This window comes from Phoca vitulina, unplaced genomic scaffold, assembly GCF_004348235.1.
Source record: "Phoca vitulina isolate PV1807 unplaced genomic scaffold, GSC_HSeal_1.0 scaffold2, whole genome shotgun sequence".
Taxonomy (NCBI): domain Eukaryota; kingdom Metazoa; phylum Chordata; class Mammalia; order Carnivora; family Phocidae; genus Phoca; species Phoca vitulina.
This window is the reverse complement of record NW_022589705.1, coordinates 16,030,699-16,049,178: the sequence shown is the minus strand read 5'-3', so window position 1 is coordinate 16,049,178 and position 18,480 is coordinate 16,030,699. Positions and strand designations below refer to the sequence as shown.

General features: G+C 33.2%; 1 protein-coding gene across 6 annotated transcripts in view; it reads right to left on the bottom strand.

Moving 5' to 3' along the window:
• Nucleotides 1-18,480, bottom strand: part of COL11A1 (collagen type XI alpha 1 chain) — a 201,881-nt gene that overhangs the window by 79,648 nt on the left and 103,753 nt on the right. For all 6 annotated transcript variants that reach the window (XM_032422477.1, XM_032422458.1, XM_032422466.1 and 3 more), the window contains 8 exons: nucleotides 15,474-15,527; nucleotides 13,792-13,899; nucleotides 10,839-10,892; nucleotides 5,766-5,819; nucleotides 5,588-5,632; nucleotides 5,387-5,440; nucleotides 5,212-5,256; nucleotides 2,084-2,137 (listed from right to left, as the gene is read on the bottom strand). In XM_032422477.1, coding sequence (XP_032278368.1) covers nucleotides 2,084-2,137; nucleotides 5,212-5,256; nucleotides 5,387-5,440; nucleotides 5,588-5,632; nucleotides 5,766-5,819; nucleotides 10,839-10,892; nucleotides 13,792-13,899; nucleotides 15,474-15,527 — 468 coding nt within the window. The remainder of the gene's footprint in view (nucleotides 1-2,083; nucleotides 2,138-5,211; nucleotides 5,257-5,386; nucleotides 5,441-5,587; nucleotides 5,633-5,765; nucleotides 5,820-10,838; nucleotides 10,893-13,791; nucleotides 13,900-15,473; nucleotides 15,528-18,480) is intronic.

Genomic DNA, 18,480 nt, shown 5'->3' with positions numbered 1-18,480 from the left:
GAGCTGTATTTGGCTAACTATGATTATTTGAAAATAGAGAATTGGGATATACAATTTTTGAAATACTGGCGTATATAAAAAGTCCCATATAACTGCCTCATACAAGGTGAATGTTGTGGTTTTGTCAAAAAGATTCAGTTCAAAAATCAGTTTAGAATATTCAGTTGAAAAATATATCAATGAGCCTCCAAATGTAAATATCCAGAATGTGAGTAAAACTACTAGTAATGATTTAGTTATCTGTATTATTACAGTGAAAAATCATTTGGTTCTCAAATTATTGACTGAAAATTTTAACTATACTTAGCTTCCTGCTGAGTAGATCATATTCAAACTATGTTGGTCTTATTTTCAGCCAAAACACTTTTCAGCTTTGTTACTTAAAGTCTGGCCCATGGAGCAGTAGCATGGCATCATCTGGACCCCTGTCAGTAATGTCAAGACTCAAGACTCACCCCAGACCTACTAAATCAAATCTACATTTTTAACAAGGTATCAACACAATTTGTATGCACATTAAAGTTTGCATAGCATTATCTAGTGTAGACCAGAAGAGTGGCTCACAAACTTTAGCATGCATCAGAACTATCTGGAAAAATTTGCTAAACACAGACTGGGCCCCTCTCTTGGAGTTCTGATTAGCTGAGTGAGGTGGCATGTCTAACAAATCCCCAGTGGTGCTACGATGCTCTGATTCGTGGACCACACTTTGAGAGCAACTTCCTTAGACACATGGGTGCTATGGCCTGAAACTTTGTGTTGAAATTCATGTTGAAATCCTAAATCATATGTTGACATCCTAACCCTCAGAGGCGATGTTATTAGCCACTTGGGCCTTTGGGAGGTGCTTAAGTCATGAAGGTGGAAGCTTCATGAATGAGATCAATGACATAAATGAGGCTCCATTGCTCTGACATTGGCAAGAGATTAACAGACTCTAAACATGAACATTCCAAGCACTCAATACATAATCCATTTGTGTATGTGTATCTGTGAATTTACACAAAGGGGTATGTGTGAATTTACATATAAACACACACACACACACACGAACACACACATATACACATTTTCTGGTTACAATGAAGATGAGCCAATTAATTTGTAGGAAAATGAGCTTGGCTCTATCCCTCCACCTGAATTTCTTCCCTAACCCCTTCTGCCACATGAGGATACATTAAGAAGTCTGTTACCTGAAAGGGGGCCCTCACCTGACCACGCTGGCTCCCTGATCTAGGACTTCCAGCATCCAGAGCTGTGAGAAATATATTTTTGTTGTTTATAAGCAATCTGGTCTCTGTGTGTGTTTTTTTGTTTGGTTGGTTTTGGGTTTTTTTTTTGTTATCGGAGCCAGAATGGACTAAAACAGTGGGTAAGTTGATTCTAGTTCTCATTAATAAACTGAGTAGGTCGCTAAGAAAAGAAGCAGAAAACAACTGAGCACTGAGCATGTCCTATGTTCCCATGAATATTTAAGTATGAGAATAAAGGATTTCAATTAACTTTGTGAAGATAATTGAATACCCGAGCAAATTTTATAAATGGGGTATAATTCAGGAAGGGTTAGCATTACATTGTTTAAAAGAATGCATTATAGAGACAAAAGTATTAAATACAAATAAACAAATTATAATGAGATGTAAGTAATGTCAGAATGCTAGAGAATGTTTAGGAAGTGATGTTTTGAAGGACACATTGGGTGATGGAAGACCAAAGAGAAATACTAATAAAAAATATTTAAGAATCAGTAACAGTTTTTAATGCCATCAAAAATATTCATTGCAGAAGAGGAGTATTTGAGAGAATAACACCCATGCATGTTGTTTCCGTTTTTGATATACTTTGAAAGGATATTTACTAAGATATATTTGAATTACATCAGAAACACTCAATAAACTGAAACTGGATAAATTGAACAAATTGAAAAATGTACATTCTTTGACACTATGAATTGCAATTTTGTTTTTATTAGAATTTTCATAAATATTTGTATCTAAAAATTATTTAAAATATAAACTATGACTCTCAAAAGTTTGAAAACATTGTCCAATGGAGAAAGATAAAGAAAACCTATGGCACTTACAGGAGGGCCTTTCGGTCCAGGGAATCCAACTGGACCCTGAGGTCCTTGAGGGCCCTGAAAAGAAATAGCAGTGGAAAAATTTGAGAATATGCCTTGAAAGATACATCTTTGTACTTTACTGTTTATTTTTACAGATGAACCAAAACACAGCGTACAGCTTCTTCACTGTAATGACAGAACTGAGGCAACGCAACAGGATAATCTATGCTAATCTAAAAGCTAAATGCATGATTTTTCGCATTATTCAGTACTCAAGACCACACATCACAACAATGGTCTTAAATAAAGAACACTAAATATTTAGAATTCATATTAAAAGTGAACAGAACATAGATGTATCAAGAAGTTCCAGAGATGCTAGACTTTTAACATTGGTTGGAAACATCACCCAAAAGAGAGTATTTCAATTACATAGCCCTCTCCCCAAAAGTTATTTTTTTAAAATTGAATCTATAAATGTTCTGGCTCCAGTCAAACAAAACTAAAAGAAAAAAACAAGTGGCTAATTCAGAAAGACCTTTAACTATATTTAAAATTTATTTTTGAAAATGTCAATACCTCATTTTACTTACATATAAACTTCTTGGTAGACAAGATGAAAACACTTCATTGTATAATCATTCTCATTAACATTCAATCCAAATATACATTTATAATATTGTTCTTAACTTGATGCTTAATAAACTACATTATTCAACACTCATATTTACATATCTTTAAAATGCAGAAAGTAGACCTTACTATAGCGACAGCAAAATAATTGATAAAGATAATCCTTTATGTTCCCAGAACATAATTACATTTCTAAAAGTAATATATATAAAATGGAAGAAAATATAAATAAGATTTCTTAAGTAACTCAACTAGAATGGGATTTATTTATATTTAAATAAAAAATAAAGTTTACTAAAATTAGTCTTTAATAGAATTTATTCTTTTCAATTTATCAGGTTAGCCTTTCCAAGGGAAATGTCATTATCATTTTTAAGCCAACGCTAGTTCAGAAATCATCACAAATTATTGCTATTACCAACATCTCATCTTAAAATCAAAAAGAAACTTCAAAGTTAGATATGTCATTAAATAAACAGATATCACAGTGCGATTACCCAAAATGCTGGGCAACTTTCGGGACTCACAAATTTTGGTACTCTTATTAAAGTATGAAACTCTCATTCTTCAGTATCCGTCATAATAACTTAAGAATATTATAAACAAAGTTTTATTTTAAATACAAAATTTTAAAAGCAATAGTTTTTAGGTTATGTAGCAAGCTCAATTTTTCTAATTTCTTAAAATGTCATTTCTTTGCTTTCTATATTTTGGCTCCTTTTCAAATAAAATTTGATTTTGAATTTAAATTTCTTTAAAGAAAAAAATTTCAAACATCACTTCTCTAGAGAATATAAAGAAAAAGTGGGTCTTTATAAAATTCCATAAAAAGTGTTTATATGTTCTGTCTGTATTAATCAAAATAGTTTCCAGGTGAAGTGGAAAATACATACTCAGTGTAAAGATAGTGTTGGAACCCAGTCAGGGTTTGCTAGATAATACCTAGTGTCAGTGAAATTTGAATTTTAGATAAATAAGGAATAATTTTAATATGTCCTAAATATTGCAAGGGACATGCTTACACCACAAACTCTTGTTCATGTAAAAATTCTAATTTAGTTGAGTGTCTTAGTTCTTTTCTTTGTTTTTATTTTGTTTTGTTTTGCTTTTGCTAAATCTGGTGATCTTAGACCCAACTAAAAGCTATGAACTAAGTCTTTAATAACAGACATCCATGATCTGCAAACCGTGAGTATGAGGAATTATACTAAGTTGCAGAATATCCTAGTGAGTATATACATATATACTCATTATATATATATGTGTGTGTGCGTATATATATACTTTTCTTACCTCAAAGTATTTTTACAATTACAGGTAATCATGCTGTTGGGCCACAGTGTTATGTTCCAAAATTGTAAATACATGATATTTTGTAATGCATAAGCAAAATATGAACACAAAATAATTTGTACTTTAAAGACAAAACTCCTGGTTTTGCTATAATTTGTGAAATGGTTCTACTCCATTTAATGGTTTAGCCATTTTAACTAAACTACATTTTCTTATTAAGATGACTTTGACCATAAAATTTTTCAAATGTATATATTATTTATGAACTCAGAATGTACAGAATGGACTCAATTTGGGAATAGTTCGCCAACAGTGAGAAACATTTAGTAGAAGTTTAATTCAATTAAATATGAACCAAAGCCTTGAAACAACCATAATTAAATGTTTATTCTTGTGTCTTATCTACTGACACTTCCATCACAAATAGAAATGTCCCCCCCAAAAAATTACTTATTCTGTTTTCTTTGTATAAACATCACAAGGTGTTTCTGTTTTTCTTTTTGTGGAACACCTATTATAAATTTCAAACAATAATATACAAAAAATATATTACTATGACTGCATAATCCTGAACGTTGCTATACAACATTAAGAAGTGAATCTAATTTCTTTAACAGTAATACAAAATTAATTCTTAAAATTCTTTCTAGAAGATAGCTTTCCAAAACTCTGGCTACAAAAATGCTGTATTTTGCCAGAAGAAAACAAATAAAGGGCATGCTTACTCATGTATATTTAGCTTTATTTTATATCAATTGAAAATCAATTTACTAAATAGTTTTTCTATTTACTGGACTAGATGTTTTATCTTGATTTGAATGTGTATCGATTGTGACTTAATGGCTACTGGGAGCTTGCATTTTACCAACATAATGCTGCTTCCAGCGCCATGGATAAAATGAATATCAATAGGAAAAGCAAGGGGAGTGAAGGAGAAGGCACAGGTGTTACACGGATATTTAAAAAAAAAATTGTTTTGGCTTGAGTTTAAGAGTGACATCATAGGGCAATTATGCACAATATTACTCTCATTTCTATAACAAAATTAGTAGTACATAACTGATTCTGCTTTTCTTAAAAAGAAGTCAATGAAAAATATAGGAATTTTTAAACTCTGACTAGATTTTGCAAATCACTGCAGACACATGTACCTTTTCCCAGAAATATAAACACTTGCAAAATATTAATATTTATTTTATATTATGTTACTGTGTCATACTTACTCTTTCACCAGGAGGGCCTGGAGGGCCATCACCACCTGAAGTGCCCTAACAACAACAACGAAAGAAAGAAAGAAAAGAAAAAAAAAATCAGTTTTGATTCCTTCTCCTAGCTTTCGTCCTCTGGAAGAGGAACTGAGAGCAAACCCAAATGGAACGGAACGAGTACTCATAATACCTTCGGGCCAGGTTTCCCAGTGGGGCCTCTCGCGCCTCTCGAACCTCGAGGACCCTGCACAGGAGAGCAAAAGATGAAAACTGATCCTGTGTCAAGCACATCCAAAAGCATAGGATCAGTTTTATTTCTGAAGACAATTATCTTGGGAAATTAAATCCAGACTAAAAAATGAGAATCATGATTTTAAATCGAGGCACCCACCGTTGGACCACGCTGACCCCGAGGGCCTGGTTTGCCAGCGACACCCTGCCAAAGACAGTTCAGATAGTTTCAGTATGCAGCGAATTACAGTCCACTGTGAGTGGAGTGCTGAGAGATAGGCACTCATGCGAGAACATTTATATTCCATAGTCCAGGGCAATACACTTATATATCATACCCGTGCACCTTTCTCTCCATTGGCGCCTGGAAACCCAGGAAATCCAGTGGAACCCTACAAAAATAAAAATAAGAAACAATGAGCGTGGTAACTAACATTTTTAGCCATAGGCTGTAAGCCTTTCGGAACACACAGTCTCACAAGCTGGTAATACTTAAAGCAGAAATAGAATTTTAAGATACCATACAACCTCTATGCATCTATTTGAAAATGAACTTACAGGGACATCTGAAATCCTGGAAGCATTGAAAGCATGAATTGATAGAATAGATTTTAGTTTTTAACTTTAAAATAATTAAATATTATCATTTCTCACATTAGAAAATAGCAAAAGGACATTTTATATGCGATAATTTTGACTTACAATTCTACATTCATGAGCATGAATAATTAAATGTTAAAATAGGAATTTTATAAAACAGTTTTCCTGAATTAACATTATTACATTTGTATACTTACCACTTTTTAGTTTATTTTTATACCTTTAGAACTAAATAAAATCATAAAGACCAAAAATCTTCCTTCTTTCCTGTTTGATGTTTGAATGTGGTTAGATCTAGCTGAGAGTCTAAGTCAGAAAGTCCAGCATTAAAATCCTGTTTTTGGAATTCCAAAGACATAAACCCAAGACTTACGTTTATCATACATTTACCTAAGTAAGTTGGGTACATTACTTATCCTCTTTGAGCATAGTCTTTTCTCCTACAAAATGAGGGCACTTACTCACATCTTATAGGCACTTTGAATTTGTGGGAGGTTAGGATAAAGGAAGGCAAGGTATAAAAATGATAATAATAGATAACAATAAATACTGGTTATTTAGAGATGTAATAAGCACAGTAAAACATCATGTCATTTTATCAACAAACAGCTACATCTTACAGATGGAATATAATTCTCCCATTTCACTTTATGCCTATGTCCAGATTTTCGTCTGCTCAGAGATTCCTTTGAACATGACTGTGATTGGTTTGCCTCATCATTGCATTATGAAATAGAACAGATTAAGGTTCAGATCCTTTCTCCTCAGCTTGCTAACTATGAGACTCTGGAAAGTGTGGGAGGACTTCCAAATATTCACTTTTCCTATTCAGACCACTATATAAATTAAATGCAATAATGTGTAAAGTATCTAGCAAAGAGTAGTAGACACTCAGATTTTACAAACTTCCCCATATGTTAAGGGAGATATAACAAAGCCTTCTTTCACTTGAATGCATTCCCTGCTTTTTTATCCATTCATTTGGATTGAATTACCCCTAAAATAATATTTCTCCAAATGATATGTGGCCCCCTCCATATTGAAATAATCCAGAGTGATTCCATATTTTTAGGATCTATCTCTCTGGCAGTAGGATCCAGGAATCTGCATTTTTAACAATTTCTCCAGGTGGTATATACAACAGATACCAATTGTATTTCCTCCACAAATCAGGAAAATCATATGTGAAGCCTTATGGGAGCTGATGATCAAAACAATAACCGTAGTATGCACTGCTAACCTTCTTCTTATGATCCATTTCCCAATATATTCTAATTCATGTCTATAGAGATTACTATGTGATTCACCTGAGGACAATTGTTAGGACATGTAATATTCACATAATGGGGAAATAATGTCTGCAAATTACATTTTTTAAAGGGCTTTCAAAGCCATTGATCTTTCTCTATGGACAATCAGTTAGTTAGATCTGGTAGAGCATTAGTATGTGACTACTCTAGGAATTTGACAAGCAAGTATAATCCAATATGGAAATAATCTACTCTATCAGATTTTATTTGAGAACAAATATTCATTTCTGTCTTGAGTAGAATAGATAACTAATCATATTTATAGAGACTCCATTCAAACAAATTGCTCTATGCATCAATTTAATTTTTAATAAATTTATTTTCTTACATAGTTTCTGCTCTAAGCAACTTATAAGAAAATTAAAAAATGCCCAATCCACCAGCTAAACAGTTTATAATATATGGGCATATTCTTCCTCTTTTCTCATATAAGGGGTTACCACCAAAATATATAATTTCCATGAAAAGGCATTATAATGCTTTTAAATGGAAAGAACAAACAGCAAATAAAATGCTCAAAAGTCAAAGATTAATGGTGAAATTGACTCACCAATTGTGAAGGTTACAAAATTATTTGAATGCTGTTTTAAATACAAAGAATCCTACGTTAAAATAGATTTTACTTTTTGAAGTAGCTATCATTTTATAGTATTTACAGTGGTGCAACTTTCAAATACCCATTGTGATTTATATTGCTAGAAAGATATTAAATAAATTATATTGTTTAATTATAGTCCTTAAATTGCTTAAAAGAGATCAGCAGCCAAATTTCACTTTTAGTACAATATAGATTTAAATCTATTCAAAATTCATTAGCTTCCACATAGGGAAAAAATATGAATCTATCTTTGATCTTTGATGAGCCCATTATTTTTTGTTTTAGAACCAAGAAACATAAATCATTTTTGATCATAAAAAAAGTTGTTATGAAGAAAGATAATATAAAAAAATAAAAGCCAGAGTTTCAGACATTTTGGTTAAAGAGTAAAGAAAAATGTTTGATTCCTCTAGGAAGAAACATTTCTCTATAGTCATTCTGGTGCATTTTGTTAATAAAAATAACTCAAAGAATATTGAACAGAGTATTGTCTCAGAAAAAAAAAAAAAACAGAAGAAAATAAGAATGTCAAATAAAAGAATATTGTGTTCATTCAAGTAATAGGACAGTTTTCTGTTTTTAAATCAAAACACCACAACTGCAATTCAACTTTGTAATTAGATCAAGAACTCTTCAAGCAATCTAAGTATAGCTTAAGGTTGTGGGTTATGGGTTATGCAGTGAATGTCTTTTTTTACTCATAATTCTTTCAAAAATGCTTGACATTTGAAAGGAAGGTAGCTAGGAAACAGGGTAGTGTATTAGAGACAATATTTAAAAGGTAGAACTTACTAATCAGTGTTCTCTTTTTTTTTACTAATCAGTGTTCTAAATGTAGCTAGAAACCTTTAAATGATGCTCATGTTATTCTTTTTTTTTACACCAACTGCTTTTTTTTTTTTTTTTTTTTGATGTAGTGTTCCATCAGTCAACAAAACCAAAAGACAACTGACAGAATGGGAAAAGATATTTGCAAATGACATATCAGATAAAGGGCTAGTATCCAAAATCTATAAAGAACTTTTCAAACCCAACACCGAAAGAACAAATGATCCAATCAAGAAATGGGCAGAAGACATGAACAGACATTTTTCCAAAGAAGACATCCAAATGGCCAACAGACACATGAGAAAGTGCTCAACATCGCTCAGCATCAGGGAAATCCAAATCAAAAGCTCATGTTATTCTTAAATCACAAATGAAATGAATCTCATTTTAGAAGGTCTCAAAGCATTATGTTTACCTCCTACTATACAAGGAAATGCGTACTTTCTAGAAATCCAATGAAAAGTTATAAAACAAAGCCATGTGGCAAGCCTAATATAGTGTCATCACATGACAATGAGCAAACACAAGTGTATGTAGTTCACATTTGTCAAGAGAAAGGACATTCTGGTTTCCCAATGATTATCTGTGAAACTTATTAATAAATATATGTTTGGGGATTATTATATAACTAGGATTTATCCTCATGTACTATACCTGTCAAGCCTGAATGGGTCAGAGAGAGATAGATGAAAAAGAGATGATAGATGATAGATAGATAGATAATAGATAGATAGATAGATAGATAGATAGATAGATAATCTCATGGGTGTATACCCATCTTAATAGTAATAACCAAAATGTATATATTAATTTATTTAACCACTGTAATTAAGTAGTCAATGCATGAAGTACAGACTTGACAAAGTTTTGTGTTTAGCTTGAGGAAAAGTAGTACACCAAAGTAAACATATTATTAAAACCATCCATTTTTATGCTTAAAATATGTATATTTCAAAGAGTTAAAAGTAGCACTCGAGTTCTGTAGTGGATTGAATGGTGGCCCTAAATCAATATACAATATTCAAATCTCTGGAATGTGAATGTTGCCTTATTTGGAAAAAGAGGTCTTCATAGGTGTAAATTAAGTGAAGGATCTCGAAATGAGATCATCCTGGATTATCCAGGTGGTCCCTAAGTGCAAAGACAAGTGTCTTTATAAGAGACAGAAGAGAAGGGCGCCTGGGTGGCTCAGTTGGTTAAGCGGCTGCCTTCAGCTCAGGTCATGATCCCCGGGTCCTGTGATCCAGTCCCGCATCGGACTCCCTGCTCAGCACAGAGCCTGCTTCTCCCTCTCCCTCTGCCTGCCTCTCTGCCTACTTGTGCTGTCTCTCTCTATCTCTGTCAAATAAATAAATAAAATCTTAAAAAAAAAAAAGAGAGACAGAAGAGGAGACATAGAAAAAAAAAAAAAGGCTATGTGAAGGCAGCAGAGATTGCAGTTATGCAGACACAAGCCAAGGACTGCCCTGGGCTACCAGAAGCTAGAAAAGGCAAGGATAGACTCTCCCCTAGAGCTTTTGGAGGGACTGGGGGCCCTGCTGACACCTTGATTTTAGGTTTCTGGTCTCGAGAACTGTAAAAGAGTAAATCCCCATTGTCTTAAGTCACCAAGTCTGTGGAGATTTGTTACAGTAGCCCTAGGAAACAAATACCGTGGAAATGAGGGAAAATAAAAATGATGAAAGATGTATTGTAATTCTTTTTTTTTTTTTTAAAGCAAGTGACAATTCCAACCCTTAGGGTACTAGAAATGAAATCAAAAGCTATTCTCTATCCCTATCATCCCCATTATAACTTCTAGATATACTAGTATGTCACCCTGGAATAGTCCTTATTCCAGTAACAAGGAAGTAGCTGACTATGCCTTCCTTTCATGACGCTGTCTGCTACAATACTCCAATCCATAATCACCTAGGCTCTCTGAGCTCCCTGCACACCAGGCACCAACATACCCCATGTCTTTCCCCTGTGAAATTATATTTTAAGGATTTATCATCTCGATGTTAAAAACTGAAAGGTAATTATCTGTGATTAATTTCTACAAAATCAAGAAAAAATCAACCTAATTGTTTTACCTTTGGACCTTGTCTTCCTGGATATCCTGGTAATCCTGGAACACCAAGTTTCCCCTAAAGTTAAAAAAAATAATAACAAATAAAAATTCTAAGTTGAATTAAGTATCAACGATGAGTTCAGTCATTTTTCTAAAAGTTAGAACTACATATCTGAACACTCAAAAGGAAGATTTGCAAGTTTTCACCATACTTTACTTACATTATATTTCCTCATTTAAATAGGGAAAATTGTTTTGGACATATTTCTAATTCTATAATGTTTGCTAACTTAACTTTTAAGTGGCAGTGCCTTCTTTGAGGACACAGAACCCTGAGCTAAAGAGAATTCTAGGACCATTAACTCTTAAGCATGAACAAAGAAAATGCCTAAGCTTTTTCAACATTAAAACTATTTAAAGTTAGGGGCGCCTGGGTGGCTCAGTTGGTTAAGCGACTGCCTTCGGCTCAGGTCATGATCCTGGAGTCCCGGGATCGAGTCCCGCATCGGGCTCCCTGCTCAGTAGGGAGTCTGCTTCTCCCTCTGACCCTCCTCCCTCTCATGCTCTCTCTCTCAAATAAATAAAATCTTTAAAAAAAAAAAAAAACTATTTAAAGTTAGTTGATGTAGTTAGAACTACATTTAGTTTTTATTGTTTCAACTAAAGTGAATCTTTTTGATAAAATTATTTCATTTCTCACAGTAAATATAAAGCAAGCAATCATGAGTTATTTAACTATTTCTCACTGTAGTTCAAATAACTATACAAGAAATTCTGACCTAATTTTTGAGCAACGTTTCTTCTTTTATTCAAACATCTGGATAAATCTGGGTTATCAGATATATCAAATGTTGCAAACTACAGCTAAATAGTAATGATTTTGTGGAGTGTTAATTCCTGCGGGTTAAGACTTAAATGCGCCACAATTTTCTTCTAGTGCAATGAGATTACCTTTCATTCTTAAAGTGCTAAAACAAATGGTAAATTACCTTTACCAAATTCCAAAGATGTGTAAGAAATACCAAGAAGGTTAAAACACTATACTGAGAAAATTGCCCCTGGAACAAAGCATTAATTTAAAAATACAAGTAGAGAGAAAATTAAATTAAGTTGCATGAAGTGAATCAAATATGTTTGTGGAATTTTACTTTGACTTATTTTCCTTAAGATTTTACAAAAACACACTTCATATATAAAATATTATCTACGAAACTCTTAAACATTAGGAAGCACATAGTATCATTACTTTCCATGTACATTTAAACAAAATAAGAACAGAAACAAAAACAAATCCAAATTACTACATACAACGGTAAAAGTTGAGCAGTAACACTATAAACAATAAATGTTTTACTAGATGAATGAAAGCAAGAAAATAGGAATATAGTTTATGACCTTGTTATTAGAGATTGAACTAGAGTTGATCAACACTGCATAGGGAAGCAGCCTTCAGATGGAAAATATGCAAACAAGCCCTAAGAAGCGTGCTTATAATGATGTCCCTTTGGATATATTAAGTTATCATATCTGTTTTATGCCACTGATTTCAAGGTTAATGAAATTCTCTAATTATGATCATAAAGGCTTTGTGTTCTATGTTAATTACTGTATTACCATTTAAACTCTTCACTTTAGAGTTATTTCAAAATAAATCCAGACAGAAAATTTGTTTGCATTTTCAATATGGGGATAGGCAACTTCGATAAAGGGGAAATAATAATGGAAAAAAAAGAAATATTAAAAATGAAGAACTGTGGGATAAAGTCCTGATACCTCTGAAGAGGTGGTGGGATCATTTATACAAATCAAGTGGAGCAAGGATGAGAGCAAGGTCCAGAATAGTCTAAAACTATTGACAAGTGAGTACTTGAAGTGGAAGGCCTTGTAAGCCCTTGTTTTCTCCCATTCTTTCCTTCTCCTGCCTAAACACAATGACATTATTCATCAGTTCATAATTGGCAGCTGAGAGGGTGAAACTGTAGAAGAACCACTAGTCAGGATTCCTAATGACATGGGGAAATTTTTTCTTACTTATCTAGTCACAGTGCCTGTATGATCCTCATACATTTTTCTTCTGAGACAGGATGGCAAGAAGGGAGGTTAAAATTTTATTAAGTAGCATGGAATTTCCATACTTTATAGAATAATGGCGTGCTCAATACGGAAAATCTGGAAAGTAGATATACATATTAAAAGGAAGGAAATCATCTGAATTATACCACCAAGAAATAATTATTATTTATATTATCCTTTAGTGTAATAGGATAACACCTGTCACAGACATTTCTTGTTCCTTTTTAATTTAACTTTGTAGCTACATTTATAAAGTGTTCATCACATCACTAAATTCTCAATAAAGGCATAATTTCAATGTTGTGTAATATTACATGTAAATGTAAATGTAATGGTTGAAAATATTTTTTGACATATTACATATAGCACAATGGCTTTGAAACCAATGAGTATTAGAATTACCTGGGATGTTTTAAAACATGGCGATGCTTGGGTTAACCCCAGACTAAAATTAAAATCTCTTGAAGTTGGGCTTGGACATCAGGATTTTTTTAAAAACACTTGCTCTGTGAAAATGCATGTTTATGTGAAAAAAATAGAAAGTGTACATTTTGGCTCGAGGAGTAAAGATGATTCCACTTCTTCCAAAACAGTAAGTAGACCATCTTTCATTGATTCTTTGATCCTTTGTTACTCACACTCAAATTTTCAACCTCTAATGTGCAAGAGCTTGAAGAGCTGCTGATTCTGCATAGCCAAGGAGAACAGAGGGGATGGGCAACAAGGGAGAGTGAAAAAGGATAAATGGACCCATCTAATGGTTATACTCCTAACAGTATATGGATATGCTTGAAAAGTAATAGAATCCTCCAGATTTCTGACATGGATGACTAAAAATATTTTTAAATGACAATGAAACATCATCTGCAAGAGCACCTGGGAATTTAAAGTTGTTCACTGACCTTTTCTCCTGCTTGACCAGAAGGACCAGGGTCTCCAGTTGGACCTGCTCGACCTTTGGGTCCTTCAGGGCCATCTTCTCCTCTTGGACCCACTTGACCAACTTCTCCCTGAAATAGAGTAATAACATTCTTGTAATTTAAATATATTAGAGATTGTATAACAGAGAGTATAGTCTATCAAAAAGTCGTATTCTTCAACTCCTCATTTGTTTACGCATGTTTTATTTAGGACAAAGAGGTTTCAAGATCTTTGATTTTATCAATCTTTCCATTAGTAAATAAACAACTATTCAGTTGTCAACTATTTATAGTCTGACATTTGAAAACCTACAAAAGTCCGATGTTACCATGTTTCATGTTAAAGTAATTTTAATATATCTCTGTTGCTAAAGAAAAAAGTAAAAATCAAGGTTAGATTGTGGAGGGTGGCAGAATATTCAACCCCAAAATATGCCATGTGGGAGTGAAGATTATTTTGAGTTGAAGGCAATTGAGAAGAAGCAGAAGCAAGAGAAGGTGCTAAAAGCAAGATACAGATTTGCAAAGGTGCCTTTCCGCCCCTTTCTACAAGAAAGGACAAAAGTTAATCACTGGAGACTGCTAGACTTGTGGTCTGGAGCCAACAGCAGATACCAGAGGAGTCTATACAACGAACTTTATTAACTAGCTTTTATCTACCATTACTTTTCCATATATCTGCCTTCCCACAATTTGCAGCCCTAGAAACTCAAAGTCCTTTTCCTTGTCATGTCTCTTTTTCCTTTGCTAAAATGCCATATGAACTCAAATTCTAACCACCCCTTTGAGTTAATTATCATGGAGCGTTCCCATGTGTAAATGTGAGGCACATGCTAGAAAACTTGTTTGTTTTTCTCTTGTTAATCTGTCTCTTGTCAATCTAATTTTACAGGGCCCCAGCCTAAGAACCTAGCAGGCTAGTAGGAAAAAATAATTTTCTTTTCTGACAATAGCAATTTTGGAAATCACTGTTTGGAACACAAGAAAAATGTCTTCATTTTAGACTTTGGTTTTCACCTTGAAATGTGTAAGTTACTGCCCCCATTCTGGAAACAGGCATCACGTATTTTTTAGGGAAACAAAAATATTCGGCAGTATGCTTCCTTGATATTAGGTATTATTGAATTAGATATAAAATAAATCTTCCCAATAAAACACTTAGCTTAGCTTACTTTGGGTAACTCAGATTTTTGTTTGTTTTCTAGACACTCATTACCAGAAAAAAAAGTATACCATCTTTACACTCAAAAATTCAAGATCACTAATAATGGAAGTTCAAGAAAGTTGCAAATATATGGTTTCCAAGCAACACAGCTCCCTACGAAATTTATAAGAAATCTATCAAACTACTTCTTTTAAGCAATTTGATCACCAATTTAGAAAATATCTATAAACGGTACTACTCAACTTTGTATACACACACACACATAGGCTATAAGACACATGGAAATTTAATATAAAATCTGAAAGACCATATTACGTCCACAAAAATTAGTATGTCTAATCTTCATATAAAAACCAAAGCAGCAAAGTCTCAGATAGTATGAACATTTTTATTTATCCTGTGCTTGCTATATTTAATTATAAGAATATACACACACACATGCACACATATACACACACACGTAAGTGTATGTTCTGGTATGAATTTTCTTCTTACTTACTCTATCTCCTTTAAGACCCATGTCACCTTTGAAACCTGGAAAACCATCTTCACCCTGAAAAATAAAAGTAATGAAACAGGTGTTGAATGATTTGTTTAATGAATCTAAAATATGGCTAGATAAAATACAAACACTGATAATTTAGGGAAAATTGTTTTGAGAAATGTGAATCATGTTGTGAAACTTCCTTCTCCCTATTCTAACCTTTGTCACCCATATCCTCTCATTTTCTGCTATTATTGCCTTTAAGTTGCTCTAGGAAATTTTTCTCAAATGTGTCCATTAAATTTTCTTTATCTTATGGGGGAAATAACCATTTTCTTTATAACAACATATATCCTATGCCATTTGAACAAAGAAAGAATAAATATTTAAATAATTTAAATAATTATCATTTTAACTTTGGAATACAAGAACTTTTGACTACCAAATAAAATGTCTTTACCCTTAATTTACTAATTCAAACCAAAGAATATTATATCATGCATTTTGTAACATGTGCTTTAGATAAATGCCTTCTAGCTCAACTTGTGTTCTATATTACAATCTCTTTTCAGATAAAGAATAAGCAAACCACTATTATCCTTTACATGTACATAGAGAATGCTCATTATCACAACAGACCAGTAATACTGAAAATTGGGGCTTCTTTAATTAAAGAGAGCAGATATTTTGACTATGGAAATACTTCATACCATTCTTAGTGAAATCTAGACTTCTAAAACTAAGCTTCATGAACAAACTTACTGTCTTTTAATTCCAAGAAAATTATATAAAAAAATTAAATTTCTAAGGAATAACCACTCAATTTTTCAATAGCATTAACTGAGCATTACTCTGTTCAGAGTATCATGGAGTATTTCAAGATTTTTATTTTAACAATAAAACTGAAGGTAGAACATTTGCATTAATTTTGGTACAAATGGAGTAGGATGGGTGTTCAGAGAAGAAAGACTTGATGATGATGATGATGATGGTGGTGGTGGTGGTGGTGGTTCTGGTGTTGGTGGGAGTGAGGCAAGAAGTTAATTGAAGAAGGCTTGAGAGGGGAGTTAGTATCTTAATTAGGAGTTAGAGAATGGATGTGACTTGCAGAGTTTGAGGAAAGGACATGTCTGGTCGGGTATGTGAACAGAGCTAGCAAGATTGGTACATATACTTCCACATTCTGCTGCCAAATGATCTCTGTAAAAAACAAAATTGATGACATCAATTTTGACTTTAAAGCACCTCAATGGTTCCAAATTGCTAATAATGAATGTAAACTGCCAATTCCCCTCCCCTTCTGACCATGATCTAGCCCTTGTTTGTTCACTTTGGCAGTCTTATCTTTGGTCTCACATCTCCCCTTAACCTCCACCCAACACCCTGAGATTGAGTACTAGAAAAACTGAATTACCTATATTTCCATTTGTAACTTTTTTTTAAGATTTTATTTATTTATTTGAGAGAGAGGGGCAGAGGGAGAAGCAGACTCCTCACTGAGCAGGAAGCCCCACGCGGGGCTCAATCCCAGGACCCTGAGATCATGATCTGAACTGAAGGGAGACACTTAACTGACTGAGCCACCCAAGTGCCCCTCCATTTGCAATTCTTGCATGGGTTGCCATTGTCATACACACACCTGCAAATCCTTTATCTTCTCTTTCTACCTCTGTTTACCTCTACTCTTCTCTCAAGACTCAGTTCATAATTCTGCTATGAAATTTCTCACGACTTCAATCTCCACCCTATCCCCCACTCAAAATTAACCCCTCTGTCCTGTGTGCTCCCTCTAAGCATTTATTATTGTAACAACATGCCATTCTGCATTTAGTAGAGCATAGATTTTTCTTCTACTAAATGGTAGAAATAAAGACTTATGCCTAATTAGCCTCTGCACCTCCAGAGCCTCATACATTTTTGATCCTTAATAACCATCCATGATATTTAATAAGCATTTACTAAATGGACTTTTACTAAGTGAACATGCCTCAGTGTGTGTTTAGCAAGGTATGTTAAGGTCCAGAAAATATTAGGTAATTATGAATATACGAGACCTAATCCTAGAAAAGTGATTCCATCTGGTATTTCGCCTAAACCAAAAATTCTAACAGGTCTAGAAGTTTCCTTTAAGACAAAAGCATGAGGTTTTCAACATTCTGGCTATAAAGTGGGATGTTTGTGGATTCTCTCTGTACTGAATGCAATTGGGCAATAATAGAGGCTTAAAAGCTGAAAATGACCATTTAACTTCCTATTGACTATTGTCTTCATTACTTTCTCCCTAGAGAGAAGGGTAATTACACAGTTGCCAAATTTAGTTTAAAGAACACTGCTATGTAAGTCAAAAAATCAATAACAGTTTTTAGGATTTTTCCAGGCAGAAATTTTTGTTTCAGGAGAGAACATATGGACTGGATGCTATTTCTGTCACACTTTTGTTTTCAATACATTCACAATTAGAAAATAGAGAAGCAAGTAAGAAATAAATTAGATGACTTAAATATTAGGTATATCCTTACAATAAGTGGCAATTTTTTAAAACAAGTGACACCATAAGTTACTAAGTCCTAAACTATTAGGTCCTAAAACTGTTAGGTCTAAATTAATCTTCAGAAAAGAAGAAAGGAAACAGTTTTAGAAGATGAGTAAAAGAGGAATTTGTCTATGCCATTTGGTTCATTGGATTACGTTGCTTAAGGTCTAAGGAACACATCTGTCTGAACAATGGAGAATTTTAATCCTAGTTAGGGTACTAACTTTCTATTTCACCTTTAAGTTAACAATTAAAGTTGTTATGTGTAAAAAGAAAAAAGTTTCAACTTCCTTACCTCTTTTGAGATAGTCAATTATAATACATACTCAGAAAATAAATAATAGATATTAAAATTCATAAAGATTTAATGATTTTTCACCGAGTCTGAAAATAGGGACAACTCTTATCACTAGAAAAAAGTTTCCATTAACTTTTAGATAAATTTTCTCTAAACCTAGATTAGATAAAATAACAGATGTAAATAAAATA